Below are 17,683 nucleotides of genomic sequence, written 5' to 3' on the forward strand. Positions count from 1 at the left end.
TGAACGGAGAAATGGGAGGAGAAGAAGACCTAGGAGATTGAAGAGAAGGCGAAGAAAGAGGAGATGAGGAAGAAAGAGACGAAGAGGATGAAGAGGATGAGGAAGAAGACGATGAGGAAGAAGAGCATGAAGAGGGACAGACCAAGGGTGATGAAGGCCGGGAAGGAGAGTCTATGATTAGGACAGAGGAAGCAGAAGATGACGACGATAAATTGATGGTCCGGATAGAAGATGGCGACGATGATACCCAAAGGGGGGACCGCGAGGTGACTTTGGCAGCGTTATTTCTTTTTCGGGGCGGTTCGTTCCTCGATCCTCGCTTAACTGTCGTACGATTGATTCCAACCGAATCAGGAGTGATACTGCGCGTTCTTTTGACGGATGCCACTTGAAAGGGACAAACCGAGTCAGTTGGAAGGAGTAACCGATGAATAAATATCCGGCGGTAGAGAGAAAAGGAAGAAGAGATAGAAAAAAAGTAAGAATGAGAGCGTTACGTCCAAGAGACTCCACGGTTCCTTGCTCTCAAAGGAAATAATACAATCTAGAGGAAAAAATTAATAGTTTAACGAACCACTTCCCACGCTGCGATAAGTTCGACCGCGCGGGTACAGGGGCTATATGGTCTCAGTAAAACATGTCTCAAAGTGATGGACAAAAACTCTTCCACAAAAAAATTAAGAGCCTTGGCGCCTGTGCCCAGCCGAAGCACTCAATAGACAAAATATATCTGGGGTATACAGATAAAATCAATTAACGGAGATCGCTCCAGATCTGGGAAAAGTTGGGGCGACACTTGAAAGGTATCACCCGTTGACAATAAAATAACTCACCGATCTCTAATACCAAGAATTCGGACACACATGGCCACCAGCGAACCAGATACTCAATATAAATAAATCCAGACTAACGAAACGAACGTCTGGATTGTTATATTTAGGGGTCAAAGGGTGGATCATCACAGGTACCGCACATCAATTCCCGAAAACGATTATCATAAAGCTATCCGCCAATACCGTGATAATTACTAAAGCGACAACGACGCTGATTCATGAAAAACAATTCCCAGAATTAGAATAACTCCTCCCTAAGCCCTTCCAGCACTATATAAAGAGAACGATCTGCCCAAAGGTGCCATTCATAATCCAGCATTCGGCATATCACGTACAAAAGTTTCGTTTCCATCCTCGGAACGCCGCGGTAGATTTTCTGAAGCAGTTGAAAGGTAGAATCAGTGCTAGACACTGCTCCGAAGAACCTCTGGACGGTTTGGTTCCCTGATCTGAGGCAAGGAATGTTGAATGTTAGTTGGCAACAACGATATTGTACGTTATATATTATGTTGGTAGAACGGCCGCGTGTATTTTTTGTTTTATAGCGCGATACTGTTGGCGACGAGGTTCGCGCCTTACCGTCTTATTGTAACGTGAGAGACAAAAGTTTTATAAGAACAAGTTTGTATTCAGTTAAGAAGTATAGTTTATTTTGTCAAATAAAGATTGCTATTGTTAAGCATATATAAAGAGTCTATTAGATCCGTTGCTGCATTGGGTAAAAACTATAACGTTGCCGAACCAAAAAAAATAACGAAAAGGTTAACAAGGAAACCAAGATCATCATCTGAAAATTGCTCAGCCTCGAAGAAAGTAAGCGAAACCTGCACTCTGATTTTACTTTCCTCCCCCCCCCTTTTTCGCACCTTCACCTACTCATACCTTCATTTTTATATTATCGTTGAACGAAGATTCTATTCCGTTTTCCCATTTTCAAGTGACTCATGTAAAACGCAGAAGCAGAAGCACGACTACCCCGCCAGAATCATTTTCAACTGACCAAAGGGCAGCCTCCCCTGAACCAGCACCGATTGAACGGCCGCGGAAACGCAACAACCGCGTTAAAACCCTACCGCGGTCCTCCTGTCGCGACTTCACTGAGCGCTCAACTCGCCTAACAATAGACACACCTTCTTGTCCTTCGTTTTCTTTCATTCCTCCATTTTCACCAATATCCCACGGATCCTCCATTTCACCTTCCTCTTCTATATACGCTGAACCACTTTCTTCTCCCAGGAACTCCCCTTTATCCCTCCGAGAACTATCCCCTCGCTGGTATTCACCCATCCCCTCCCCGGAGCTCGAACAGTATTTACTTCCATCGGATTTCAAGGATCGTCCGAACCCTCCCCCTGCATCACCAGTTCACTCACCCTCTAAGATCCATGATCAATCCTTTCCCTCCCTTGCTCAGATCAGAGAATTTTATGAGCGTGGTCTGGAGATCTTGAGGGAATATACCCTCGATTTCTTCCCCACATGCGCTTTACCCCTTCCACCCTCCACCTTCCTTATAGGATCTGATCCTGTCGACATTACCAGATTAAGGGAGGCATTGAGCACCGCAGTTCCTAACACCGTTGTTCCTCTTATAACCAGAAATAGACAACATCCTGTCCTGATCCCGGCCTCTTTTATCCAATCATTATTATTCACCACCATCCCCGCAACACACATAGTTTTATTTTAGTTTAATGATCTTGATTTTATTTTTAACAAGAGAAAAGCCTGTCTACGCCAGGTAGTCCCTGGACCGAAATTAAAGATTTCAAGAATTTTCTCATTACCTAGGGGTGAACCCCTATCACCATGCGAAATTTGGTGTTTCTAGCATGTCGGAAAGTACCCGATCAATTCAACGACAGACAGAATAGGGATTTTATATGTATAGATAGATTCCGAATTATTTAATTTGTATTTTATCCGTATTTTTGTGTATAGAAAAAATCAAACTTGTAATTTGTAATCTGAACTGACTTAAAAATGAAAATATAATGTGTTAATTCCTTTGAAAAAAGGGGAGTAATTTCATTAGAATTGACCTCAATTCACCTTTCCCTTTTCCAACGATTCGTACGGGTTCTATCCCTGTTAAAAGGGATTCAGTTCCCTTACCAAAAAGGGACCGACGAGCGGACTGTTTCGACTGTTCGGGTAAAATCGACCTTAGGCCGTTGACCCTAAAACATCGAAGCGTATCGGTCAGCTCGACTTGAGTTTCTGCGGCTGAGTGCTTCGAGAGCCGTCTGGTTGCGCCCTTCCTTCGAGCTCACAGAGCTCTGGATGTAACAAGAGTGAAAGTCGGTGAAGATGAAAAACAAGAGTGAGAAGGGAAGAAAAAAGAAGAGTTATCTGAAAGTGCGCTTACTTGTATTCGGCTCGGGATTTCCCCAAAACGATCGGTTAATAGATGATGTCCCGGAACAGGCCAAGGGCCCAGAGACTGTGCGAGGTGTTGTGCTGACAGAAATTTGACTCTTTGAACGGGACTGTCGCACTAGATGAATGATGTCTCCAGGGAGCTTGTCGTCTTTTTATATGAGAGGAATGGTGTAGGAGAAGGGTATTCCTTTTCCGGGAATTATTTTTCGGTAACAACTGGACATCCCTTATGGTAATTAAGCCGGTATCGACAGATGAGTCTATGAGGTGCTAATCCTTTGTTAGATCCATTGTTCCGACACTGAGGATACCGAGGCATCCATTTGCTTAAGCCGGATGTTCTTCTAGCCGAAAGCCTCGTGCCCGGCCGGACGCATGTACCAGAACTCGCGGCTCTTGTGAGAGTATTCGCCATAGGGATTAGCTATATCATTTTTTCTTCTAGGAAGAGGGATAATCTCACTGCGACCGCGAGACTTCTGGCCACACGCGGCCTAATTTATTTCAACGCGGGACTTTGTCCGTTAGATTATTTTAAAACACTCATTAATTCCTTTGGAAGCGAGGAACCGTGGAGTCTGCTGAACAAAACAATGCTTAATTATTTATTGTAAAATTCGGAGATTTCTGTACAATGTTGTGGATGAAAATCAATGTAGAAACATTTGAAACACAAACAGGCACAAGTAAAAGAGACCCTGCTTTTGTATCTTTTGTTCAAGAAATTCTAGAATGCGCATGCGGGTTAAACAGGTCACGAAAAAGCCATTACAATCTAGCCCCAACCGTTTTCTCATAGTTAGTTCTCTTACGAACATAGATCTGTAAATAAGTCTCTGTATATTCTGTGCGTGTCAGAAATTAGTTTTATACAAATGGAACAATCAAGTGTAATCCCATCATTAATGGAATATATCCAATCATTGGCAAAATATGATATATCAAAAGAAGATTTAACTGATAGTGTCGCATATTTTCGAGGTAAATATTTTGTTATTGTTACAAAGTAATGTATAATGTAGTAATGTTAAATCTTTTGTCCAGAAATATTATTACACAGTTTGACTTGATTTATGCTGATCCACCCAAAAAATTTACTACATTAGTAAAAGAAGTTGGTGGAAAATTATTGGAAAACTTTATTAAAATAATGGGAAATTAAATATTGCATAGTATTTTTGTTTAAAAGAATAAGAAAAATTAATTAAATTATAAAATATAATTTATTACGAAAAAAAAGTTGAGCAGCACGGGAATTCGAACCGCGGACGCAGAAATGTGTGCGCTAGTGCCTTAGGGCTTCTCAGCCACGACGCTTCACGCTTTTGAACTCACAGCTTTAGTACTTAAACTTAAAGTATAGGTAGTCGAATTACAAACTTTGAAAGCAACTTTCTCGTAAACTAAGGCCCATTCACTCTAACCGCTTTACACTTTTAATGTACTCAATCTCCTCTTTCTAATGAACTATGTCTCATTTCATTTTGCATTTCACAGTTCTTGCCATTTCCTTGATAGTTGTAAAATATCATTCCCGCTCACAAGGGTATTGGAATTTAAAGCGCTTCGTTTTATTATATTAGCGCCTGATCCACTGTCTACTGAAAATATCAATGAGGTAGTAAAATTATTACTGTCCAATTTGATAGCGGATACGTCTTCCGCTGTTACGTCCCGGCCGGTCGCGGCTGCAGACCCTGAAGCAATGCTCAGACGACTGGCACGGGGCTAGATCGCTGTTTCGGGTGATGCGAATCCGAGGATTCTCTCCGGGGATACTCGCGATCAGAATAATTTCGCTGGAAACGCAGAGTTAATTACTTAATTGTCATCGGAGGCGAGTGGGAGCGTTCTTATAGAGTCACTCCGTAAGTGAATCACGGTCGGATCTGAGAGATCAAGAATATCTTCGCCAGTTGATTCTAATAAATCGAGTAACTCTAAATACCCATCTGTGAAAGACTCACAGCTATAAAATGATGAATGTACGGTAAGGTTAATTCCGCAGCTTTGGTATGTGGGGATGTGCCGTCTAAATCCTACAATCAGATCGTGCTTCGATAGGTGTTCGTACGATTGTTTTTCCGAAGAAGGGACTGCGTTATTAAAACAATTCGTATAGAACAGGATACGACTTGCAGGCTGCAAATATGCTGTGTACTTCATGCATGTAACCGGGGTGGATCGCCGTTGATAGTCGAGTTTGAGGTTCGTGCAGCGAGAATGGTTGAACGTTCGTATTATTCCACGACAGATTACAAGATTTCTCCTGCAATGACTGTTTAATATACAAAGCGATTTCCACCCTGCTGGTTGGGATTCAAAGGGACTATCCGAACATGACTCGAAGAAGATATAATAATAATTTTCCACCAAGGTAGTTGTCGTGTATGTGGGTACACTTATAACTTCGTGGGTTCACTTTATACGAATATTTTATTACTTTATGAAATACGACAAAACGAGTATTTTACACCGTTGGTTAACAACAAATTTCTGAGAGCGAAGAACAATGTATTACTACGCGAATAGGTTTGCGCCTAGACGTGCGATACGAGCGCTCCTGCGATTAACTAATGAAGATGAATACATTAATCGATGTCGATAATGTAGATCACATATGTAACATTTCCTCCCCCACTACACTGATGTGTTACATTACAAGTCTTTGGGGTAGACGTCTGATTCGAGTTGACCTTCTCGGTACGAACGCTGGCGAAGGTGATTGAGATCGTGAAATCGGACTACCTAACGGCGATGATGATCCCGATGAGATCGTAACGAATGATTCATCGGAAGACGTATTGTCTTGAGTTTGTCTCTGTTTAAAAAAGCTATTTTTAGCGATATTTACGCGTCGTTGACAACCAGCGAACGGCGTCGACGTGGCTCTCAGATATATTAATTTATATCAATGGACAGAGAGGTGCATAGCAACTATGCACTCGTTGTTTCTGTTTACGTTGCTGTGTCTTCTTCTCACTCGAGTTTTACTACGATTGCAATCAACACGTACGACTTTCTGTGATCCGATCTCAAACCGTATTTTCTCATAACAAATCGCGAGTAACTCTCTCTGAGACCGGCTAAATAAAACGGAGTACTCTGGACTCTTCTGATAATTTGAGTATTCGCTCAAAAGAATTACCAAGGCTGCTGGAAAGAACGCTTTCGTCCTGGGATCTTCAGTTACTCTCGGTCTGCCAGGCTCTGGTGACAAATCTCGCCGGCAGATAGATCCCACGGACATTCCAGCAGCATTTCTCTATTATAAAAGTCGAATCAACGCTATTCAGGTCGGTAAAATCTCTTTTTCATTACTCTGCTAACCTTCAAGAAGAATTCACTCTCTATCTCGATAAATTTAATAGCTCGTATGTACCGTAATCGCTATTTTCATAAATTTTGCTCGCCGTTTACACTGATTACAATAACTGTCAATATTCAATGTGTTTTTTTCCAATCCATAATATTATGAGTTAATTAATCTATGATTTATTAAAACCTCGATATAAATCACCGTTTGTTAATACTCAACAGTAACTGTGTTGCCATCCTGTTTTTAATATTAACTGTGTTGCCATCCTGTTTTTAATATTAACTGTGTTGCCATCCTGTTTTTAATATTAACTGTGTTGCTACTTTTTTAAAATATTAATATTATTTGTTCTTTGTATTTTCCGCAAATCAATATATCTTTTAATTTAATATTGTAACTGAAACTAGCTAAGTCGTAATTCATCTATATTTAATTTACTGTTTTGTATTTAATGAATTATTTCACTGTATAATATTTATATGATTATGTCTATCAAATGTATTTTGCGTTAAAACCCTCAAGTTCGTAATTTGTATGTTCTGTTCTATATCTTACTGCGTTTTATCAAATGCGTTATACATTGTTCATATCCGAATTGATTTCTCTGTGCTAATTTTCGAACGTATTAAACAGTCTCGATGCAACTGAAGATGTATTATCATCGTAAAAGTGTATTCTGCGAGGATTATTATTCTTATTACGATCTGATACATGATTTCGCGATTGTTCGTTCTCACTAAGCCTTCTGATTCGCATTTGATCGACATGACGCTTAAAACGTTTTCCTCGATAATCGATTTCGTAATGTAAAGTACCTAATCGTGTAATGACTCTTCCTGGTAGCCATTTATCCGAACGAGGATTGCCTGACAAGAAATATACTAATTGCTTCGGCTGGAATTCACGAAATATAGCCTGTACTGGTACTTGCTGTTTTCGAGTAACCTTGGTACTGGTATCTTCGGGCTTTACGAGGTCTAATGTAGTACGTATTGCGCGTCCTAGAAATAATTGTGCTGGCGACTGTCCTGTTGTCGCATGAGGTGCTTTACGATACTGCCGTAAAAATTTTTGCAGATTGTGATGTAATGATCCTGGCGTAGTTGACATGCTTTTTAAAACATCTTTTACAGTTTGTACGTAACGCTCTGCTTGTCTATTGGTTGAGGGATGGTACGGTGCTATTCGCTTGTAATATTCGACACCATGTTCCTTGAGAAATTCTGCAAATTCCGATGATGTGAATTGTGTACCATTATCTGTAACGATAGTCACTGGAGTTCCATATGTTGCAAATAATTCATCGAGTAAAGCTATCGTTGCTTGTGCTGTTGTGGAACTTGTAACTTTCATCTCTACCCACTTGCTATAGGCGTCTACGATAATTAATAACATTTTCCAGCGATTGGTCCTGCATAATCAATGTGAATCCTTTCCCATGGACTCTTCGGGTATTCCCAGTGGTGATTACGTGCTTTCGAGGGTTCATGAGCGTATCTTGCACACTCTGTACACGTTTTAGCTACTTGCTCGATGTCTGCATCGATGCCTGGCCAATAAATGAAAGATCTTGCCATTCCTTTCATCTTGACAATATCCAAATGCGCGGTGTGTAATTCATCAAAATTGCTTTCCTGTAGACCGGTGGGATGACAACACGATGCTCAAATACTAGACAGCCACTTCCTATGCCATAGTTAGCTTCAGGCGCTTTATATCCAAGACGATGAAGATCGTGTCCTGTTTCAAGTTAATAGACAGGAATGTTGGGATTATATGTATGTTAATGATTGGTATATGTAATCGGAAATATTTATAATATTTTCAATATTCTTTGATGTATTACTAAACTTTTCAGCATAGTGCTACTTTCCGATTAGTCATAACCGGTCATAACATGTCATATAAAAAAAAACAAAGTATGAGTATGTTCTATATGTTCCATACTATAACGTAGATATGCCCACTTTTGCTCCTTTTTATATCCACTCAAGAAAATGCATATCGTGATAGTGCGCGCGCACATAAGTTTCTCCATGAGTTCTGTATTTCAGACACTAGACAGAGCGTGCATTCTCATGTTCACTGCTAGTATTGAAAATCTATAGTAGTAGTTTACATTATGTACATTATAGATTTTTAATACTGATAGTGAGAATATGGGAACGTAGTCAGAAAAGCCATATTAACTCTTCCTTGCCGAACCGATTTTCGGTTATTTTCCGTTCACGCCGCGTGGATCGTATATACGTCCCACGTTGTCGAGATTAATAAAAAGGAGTATCTCAAAATAAAGGATACTGTAATTTCCACGTGGTAGATCTTGGAAATTACAATTTTTATGCTAATTGCAGTCATTATAATCTAAAAATTAATAAATTCTTTTGTTACGTCCAGAGCTCCGTGAACTCGAGGAAGGGCGCAACCAGACGCCTCTTGAGGTTCTTTGGCACACAGCTGCAGAATCTCGGGTTCGAGCTGACCGATACGCTTCGATTTTTGGGTCAACGACCAAGGTCGCTCTACCCTAATAGTCGAAACAGTCAACTCGACGGTCCTTTTTAGGTAAGGGAAATGAATCCCTATTACCAAGGATAGGACCTGTACGAACTGTCGAGATAAAGAGTGAAGCGAGGGTAGTTAAATGAATATAATTTTGTTTTACCTTCTACCAATTAACATTTTTATATTTTGTCAGATAGTTACATTAATAATTCCTAACGATACAAATAACTATAATTTTGAATATTTTGAAGTTATCAAATACATATTATTAATCGGTATAAATTTTGATTAATTCTAAATGAAAACTAAAATTTTGGTAAATTTAAAATGGTATTGATGCATGTACAAAACGTTATAATTTTAAATTACATTATTATACCTAAATTTCGGAATTAAAATTATACAAAAATTCTCTAATGTAAGACGCGGGGATCAATATAGGATGAACGTGGTGGCGGGTTATGAAAGGTACAAATGTGTTGGGACCTGCGTCCCTGAGAGCAGGTATATTTATAGATCCTGGTCCGCAGGTTACAGTATTAGGTGGAAGTGGAAGAGAGTAAGTGGGGAAGAAATCCAGGAAGTACTCGAATAACAGGTGGAAAGCGCCCTGAGAGAATTCCCTTAATGCTGAAACGGTCGGGATGGGTAGCCCGGAAAACTCGGGGTTCTCAGGGACTGGAGGTGGTGGGGGAAAATATGATTCGGTACTCAGTTCGGGAATTGGGGAAGGGATAGCCGAGTTCAGGATCTGCTCCAGCTCTGGAGAGGGGATGGGTGAATACCACCGCGGCGACAATTCAGGGAGGGAAAGAGGGGAATAGCTGGGAGAAGAGGGTGGATTCGCGTTTGTTGAAGTAGGAGACGGAATATCTATTGAAAGGGGTGCTAGCCGCTTAGTTGTATCGCAAGGTTTTCCCAGTTCTTCGATTGTTGCCGGTTCGGGGAAGGGTGCCCCTTGGTCGAATGTCACTAATTCTGCCGGCGAGGAATTACTCAATTCTGCCGGGAAACTACTCCGTCCGCGATTAATATTGGCCATTTTCTTTCGTTCTGCTCTTCGGATGCAGTTGGTCTTCAATAGGTTAGATGAGGGAGCCAACCGGACCAGAGAGTCTTCGGGTGGAGTCTATCACTGACTCTATTTCTTTTACTCGACGTCCCGATCACGGGAGCGAAACAGTAACGTAATGCAGATTGCAGGCTGACCAAAGATTAAAAGAGGTTCTCTGACCAAATTGTTCCCTTTATATAGGGCTAAAAGAGTGTAGGTGGGGATTATTCTTTTCCCAGAAAAGAAAACAATAAAAAAAATTTGTTTCTAATGGAGCGTTTGTTGCTTCTGAATTGCAATGGTATCTGATGGATTTATGATTTTGTTCTCAAGAATTAAAGTGCGGCACTTGTGAAGACCCCTCCGTTAACCATACATAAGACAATCCACGTTTACGCTTCCCTTAGTTTAAATCTATTTATATCGCGTATCTGGTTCACAACTGCCCATGTATAGCAGAACTTCTCAGTATTTAAATTCGGTGGATTACTTTATTGCCGTCAGCGGGTCACGATTCCTAAGTGCCGCTCCGCTTTTCCAGATCTGGAGCGGTCTTCGCTAAGTAATTTTAACTATTAACTCCGGTTGTTTTTTGCCTATCGAATGTTTCGGACGAGCGCAGGCGGGGTTTGAAAAAATTGTGAGCCTTATGGTTCGCATATCGCTTCGTGACGCTTGTTAACAATAAGACCACTTGGCCCCTGCGTTCGTCCGGTCGTTCTTTCCGCTGGTGGGGATTAGTTCTTACTTGTTACTTTTCTCTATTTCTAAATTTAATATTTTCCCTATGGAAGCGAGGAACCGTGGAGTCTCCTGGACGTAACACTTTATTTCGTAACTAGCTGGCGCTTGTTCCTCGCGCGCTTTGCGCGCTCGGTATATTTGGAAAATATAAAGCATAAAGAACGTATTTTTTTGCGACGCGCACATTTTTAGAAGTTGCAAGACGATTGCACATAGTCTATGTTAATCAGGAAGATCTAAGCTATCCACCAGTGAAAGAATTTTTCAACTCGGTTTAGTAGTTTCTGAGATTACCCCGAACAATGGTACAAACTTTATCTCTTTATTATATTAGTATGATTATTATTTTGGATTTATTATTTTGAATTTTTAAATTCTGAATTTGAATTCTAATAATCCTGAAAACTTTCCAATTCCAAACTTTACCACTTTAATCAGTGAGCATTTTTTAGTAAGCATTTTTCGTCCGCCATTGTGAACCCGCTATTTTGAATTTCTAAATTCCAAGTTCATATTCGAAATCAGCAACCTCGAAAATTCTTCAACACCAAATTTTATTGCAATTGAAGCATTTTTAGTATTTTCGTCCAGCATTTTAAATTCGCCATTTTGAATTCCCAAATTCTAGATTCGGATTCGAAATCAGCAACCTCGAAAGCTCTTAAACATCAAATTTTATTACAATTGAAGCAGTTTTAGTATTTTGGCCACGTTTTTAGATCTACTGGCCCACGGTGAAACGGTGTGAAGCGCGGTGGCTGAGCAGCTAAGGCGCGCGCGTTACATTTTGTCATTTTTCCGAGGAGCGTTCGAGTCCTCGTAGTGTCAAGTTGTCTTTAATAGTTTTATAATTGTTTAGAGTGTTTTATAATTTTTGTATAATAGTAAACCATCATATTTTACAATTTCAATAATGTTTATTATTCTTTATATGAAAAGTCGAGCATACACATGAAATCATTTCTATATAATAAAAAATTACAAAAAGTTATGATTGTTTAATTATTATAAAAATCAGTCATTGCCGTACAATGCTGTGGATGAAAATTAGGATAAAAACATTTAAAACATAAGTAGGTCGCACACCACGAACATTTTATAAAAGAATAATTAACGGTACAAGAACATTTCATATTATGTATGTTTGGAGGGAAACATAACTGATTTACATTATGAAAAAGGTCGCGTTCACATAATGTCAACTTTGACGCATACCAAGCAAAGTGTATCATATTTTTAAACAGCGATGCAGATAATAAGTAATGCGTTAAAGATTGAATTCTTATAGCATCATATCGCGAATTCAATTCTGTCTTTTCTTCACCCATAAGGATATCTGGACAGTTTTGAATTCGTTTAATGATAATTTTCACCTGTCTGTAAAAATAGACATCACACGGTTGACAAATTGTAGTGCATTTTGGAAGTATAATTTGTAAATTAAATGTCGGCTTATTGTTCTCATCTAGAAAATGTTCATTATACATATGAATGTTGTTTTGACCTCCCCAAGAATCAACGATTATCAAAAATGGATTGTTGCCTACATACGGTTTTAATACTGTTTTCAAATATTGCTTATCTCACATTAGTATGAACAATTTTATTTTACTATGTATAATGGATTATTTAATTTCTTTTCTACAAGTTATATATACGTATAGTATATATTCTATTTAATTTGTTCTGTTTTATTCATTTCTTTTTATATTTCTTTATATTTTATTACTGTACTTTGTTTTACTAATAACGTTGTACTAATGTGTTAATATTTTTAAATTTTTATTTATGTAACGTTAAAACATATACAGAGTATTGTGGCGTTTTGTTACTGTATGATCAGTTGTTAAAAGATTGCAATATAATTTATTTTGATTTTCGGCATAACATACAGATATAGTTTCTTTATTTTTGAAATTAAAAGTATTGCACTCTATTAGCAATTCATTGACTGACTGATACGGGAGCGTCCCGTTTGGCCACGTTGATATTGACCACAGTCCCGATTGACCACGTTGATACCACGCCTTCGGCGAAGCACCTTCCGCCTGCGTTACCCGCCCCACGCAAACACTGTCAAGTCATCAGTACGATTCCACATAGGTTCAATGACATGAAGTCAAAAATAGACCTCTTTGAACATACGTGCGCTGGCTCTTATTGAATATCATCGGTTGTAAATTGGTGTTCAATCATGCAGTGTCTAATAGTGTGGTGTCCAATCGTGCAATGTGCGTGTGCAATCGTGCGGTGGTCCGATCGTGCGGTGTACAATCGTGCTGTGTGCAATAGAACAGTGTGCAATACAACGTGTAGAATATTATGTGCAATCGTGCGGTGTACAATCGTTCCGTGTGGAAATAGAGGCCACCCCATAAAACACATGCATGTTTCTGATTTCCAATATGTGGTCAATTGGGACCGTGACCAATATCAACGTGGTCAATCGGGACCGTGGCCATTATCAACTTGATCAATCGGGACCGTGGCCATTATCAACGTGGTCAATCGGGACCGTGGTCAATTGGGACCGTGGTCATTCGGGACTGTGGTCAATCGCAACGTGGTCAATCGGAACGTGGTCAATCGGGACCGTGGTCAATATCAACGTGGTCAAACGGATGCCACTCACTGATACATACCAAAGGTTTGTTTATGCGACTAACAACTGAGTGATACATACCAAACTTTTGTTTATGCGATTAATGATTGACTATATTAAAGTATTGTTTATGCAATTAGTGAGTATATTAATATACTAGGGAAATGCCTGTCTACGCCAGGCGTTATCATTGTTGAAATTAAAGATTTCAAGAATTTTCTCATTACCTGAGAGTGAACCCCTATCACCATGCGAAATTTGGTGTTTCTAGCATGTCGGGAAGTACCCGATCATTTCAACTACAGACAGAATAGGGATTTTATATTAGATTAGATTAAATACTTTATTAATCCCCTTGAGGTTATAAAGCGCTTTTAAGGGAGCAATCTACCCCTTTACATTCTTTTACAATTATTTCTTATCCTAACTATATTGCTGCCAGAGGAAACATGTTCCTGCCTCCATCTTTCGTTGTCGGCACATGTCTCCCCCATGCAACCCGCCTCCTAGCCGTACACACATATACACACCTTCGCCGGGACTTCCGTTTCCATTGCCTTTCATCATTTCTGAGCTATAACCTTTCCTTTTCTTCTCTTAACATCCTTACTTTGTTCAGTCTCATTCATTCATCTTTACCTCTCCATCCATCCCCCTCTCTCCTGTCCTCTCCAATCTCTACATTTCTCCCATACATGTTCCCATGTCTCCTCCTCTTTTCCACATATTCTGCATTTTCTTTCTTCCTCCTCTTTCCAATACTGTCCCGCTCTCATTTCATTTCCTAATCTAAACCTTGCCAGTCTCCTACACCTGCTCTCTCCCCATCCTTTCTTTAAATATTCCGGTATTCCATCTCCTTTTATCCATTTATACCATTTGTTATAATTTGATTCTCTTATTCTTTTCCATCTTTCTTCCTTTCTTATCTCCTTTCCCGCTTTTATCAGCTCCTCCACTAAAGTTTCCCCTTTCTCTCTCTTCTCTGTCACCTCTGACATACTCCATCCTCTCCTTTTAAAGAATTCTATTCTTCCCCTCTTCCACTCTGATAACTCTGTCCCCCTCTTTGCCCTTCTCCTTATCTCCACCAAACATTTCCTCTCCAGTTCGATTCCCTTCCTTTCCTCTAACCTCCTTTCCCAGCCCCATGCTCTTAGTTCTGCCCTTTCTCTTATTTTCTCCCTCTGCACTTCCTCTCTCACCATATACCCCGGCGTCTTTCCATCTACTCCTAACATCTACCTTATATATTTCTCCTGACTTCTTTCCATCGCTTCCCTCTCTTCCCATCCCCATACCTCCACCCCATATCCCATCACCGTCCATATTAAACTGTCAAACATCCACATTCTTCTCCCCCAGTTCTTTCCATATCTTGTTTTCCCTATGCTCCATACCTGTCCTATTACTGCCATACTCCTCTTCATTCTCTCTTTTACTTGTCCCTTCTGCTCTCCATTTCTCTTCATTACATATCCCAAATACTTATATTCCTTTACCTCTTCTATTACTTTACCCTTCCATCTCCAACTCACTTTCTTCTCCCTTCCTCCTCCTTTCCTAAACCTCAATATCTTTGTTTTCCCAGTATTTACTTCCATCCCTATCCTATCCATATAACCCTCCAGTCTCGCTATCATCGCCCTCATCTCATCCTCATCCTCTGCTATCACTACCTCATCATCCGCATATCCTAATGAGTACACCTTTTCCCCATCCAGTCTTACTCCTCCCCATCCTCCTCTCCTTAGCACCTCTTCCAAATCCGCCATCAATAGATTGAACATAATTGGGCTTAACGGACACCCCTGTCTTACCTCTCTTCCCGTCCAAAACCTTTCCCCTATCTCCTCCCCTATCTTTACTCTGCTCATTGTTTCCCTCAATACTATTTCACACTTACTCACCAACCCGTCTCTTATTCCTCTTTCCCTCATCACTCTCATCAGTATTCCTCTATTCACCGAATCAAATGCTGCTTTCAGGTCTATAAACAATGCTATTAATTTCCCTTTCTTCTTGCTCAACTGTCTGTTTATCAGATAATTCAGCACGTATATATTATCCATCGTGCCCATCCCTCTGCTAAACCCCGTTTGGTTTTGTGGTAGCACCATTTTCTCCTCCACCTCTATCCTAAGCCTCTCTGCTAACACCGCCGTATAAATTTTATACAATGTCGACATCAACGTAACCCCTCTATAATCTTTAACCATCCTTCCTTCTCCCTTCTTTATTATCGGCACCACTATCCCCTCACTCCATCCTCTTGGCCATTCTTCTCCTTTCCATATTCTGTTACATATTTCCCATACCCATTCCTCCAGCTCCTCTCCCCCATATTTCCATGCTTCATTCGGAATCTCATCCCTACCTGTCGCTTTATCATTCTTCATCATCTTGATCACTCTCTTTATTTCTTGTCTGCTAATCTCTGTCTCCTTATCTAACTCTTCCCTTACCTTTCTACCTGTAACTACTCTCCCTTCTATCCCCCCCAGTAAAGTCTTAAAATAATCATCCCATGTTTTCATCTCTATTTCCTTATTTATTCCCTTCTTCCTCTTCCTCTCCCTTCTCACCTTCTTTTTCTCCTCTATACATTCTTCATCCCACCATCCCCTCCTCTTTTCCTCCCCCTCCCCCCCCTCTCTCTAACCATTGCCTTTTTTATTCTCTCATTCATCTTTTCTATCTCCTCCTCCACTGTACCTTTCCCTGCCTTTATCTTCCCTAAATTTTCCTTATATTTACCCCTACTCTCATCTGTCCATATTCCTCTTTTCCCTTTTCTTCCCATCTCTTTCTTCCTTTTCACCCTTTTTCCATCTCCTTTCATCACTACTATTACCGGATGATGATCCGAATCTATCTTATCTCCCACTTCAAGTCTCTTAATTCTCTCCCATCCTTCTTCATTTACTATTACATAATCTATTACCGACTCTCCTCTCCCTCCTGTATATGTCCATTCTCTTCATCTCCTTCCATCCCTCCATTCACTATCATCCATCCCCTCTCTCCAATAACATCTACCAGTTCTCTCCCTTCCTTGTTTTCCTTCTCATCTCTTGATTTTCTTTCTTCCTCCTCTCCCTCTTCCTCCCTCCATTTCCTTCCACCCTTCTTTCCTGTTCTCGCATTAAAATCCCCTCCAATTATTGTTTTTCCTCCTCTATCCATCTTCCTAATCTATCCAATTTAGTTTCTAGATCCTCATTCACATACACCCCTATTATTTTCTACTGTTCTTTCCCTACCAATACCTTTCCCAACCATCAACTCTTCTATCTCCTCCGTTCCTTCACCTCCCTCCTCCCTCACATGTAACTCTTTCCTAACTCCAAGTATCATTCCTCCCTTCGCCTTCCCTTTTTTACTTATCCTCCTCGCTGCTTGTCTTCTCCAGATGTAATTCTTTGGTAACCTCATCTCTAACCAATTCCATACCCCTTCTTCTATCCTAGTCTCCATCAGTACTATCACATCCCATTCTTCCAAACCCTTCCAGAAATCTTTATCTTTGTTTTTCTTCATCCCCGCTACATTCCAAAATACCATTTTTATCTCCTCTCCCTCCTGCCTCTCCTCTCTCCTCTCTCTCCTGACCCCCTCTCTAGTTTTCCTCCATTTTATTATCCTCCCTTTCTTCCTCATTTTGATATTTTCCTTTCCCTTCCCCTATCTTCTTCTCTCCTTTATTATTTGTCAACCCTTCAACTCCTCATCCCACCACCACCACTCTTCATTTATTCTAATTTTTCTATTTCCCCTCCATACCCTATTTCCTTTTCTCTCCTCCTCCATTGCAATTTTCCTCATTACCCATCTCTCTCTTCTTTCCTCCCATGACAAATCTTCCTCTATCCATATATTGCTTCCTTTTAATTTCCTTTTCCCCTCCATGATTTTATTTCTCTCCTCTATACTACCTAATGTCACTAGTATCATATCCCCCCATTCCTCTCTTTCTGTTCTGATCCTTATTACCTTCTCAACCCCTCCTTGTAATGCTATGCCTTTAAGTAACTTCTCTGCTTCTTCCTTCTCTTCCCCCTTTTTATATTTGTACACCCTTTATTATTACATTTTTCCTTCTCCTCTCCCTCTCCTTCTCTCTTTCTTCTTTTTATCGCTTTAACCCTTTCCTCTATACTCTTTTTTTCTATCTCTTCCTTTCTCCATCCTCCCATCTTCTTTTCTTTCTCCTCCACCTTTTCTATCTCTTGTTTCCTCTCCCA

At 40.1% G+C, this 17,683-nt stretch overlaps 1 protein-coding gene across 4 annotated transcripts in view; it reads left to right on the forward strand.

Moving 5' to 3' along the window:
• LOC105280645 (lanC-like protein 2) overlaps positions 1 to 17,683 on the forward strand; it is a 115,842-nt gene that overhangs the window by 72,324 nt on the left and 25,835 nt on the right. The window contains exon 8 of one of the 4 annotated variants that reach the window (XM_026969400.1): positions 8,932 to 9,099. The exons of 2 other annotated variants lie outside the window; for them this stretch is intronic. In XM_026969400.1, coding sequence (XP_026825201.1) covers positions 8,932 to 9,099 — 168 coding nt within the window. Of the gene's footprint in view, positions 1 to 7,377; positions 7,420 to 8,931; positions 9,100 to 17,683 lie in introns of those variants that run through there. One more of the 4 variants, XM_026969402.1, reaches the window with a different exon arrangement.

This window comes from Ooceraea biroi, chromosome 4 (assembly GCF_003672135.1).
Source record: "Ooceraea biroi isolate clonal line C1 chromosome 4, Obir_v5.4, whole genome shotgun sequence".
NCBI classification, from domain to species: domain Eukaryota; kingdom Metazoa; phylum Arthropoda; class Insecta; order Hymenoptera; family Formicidae; genus Ooceraea; species Ooceraea biroi.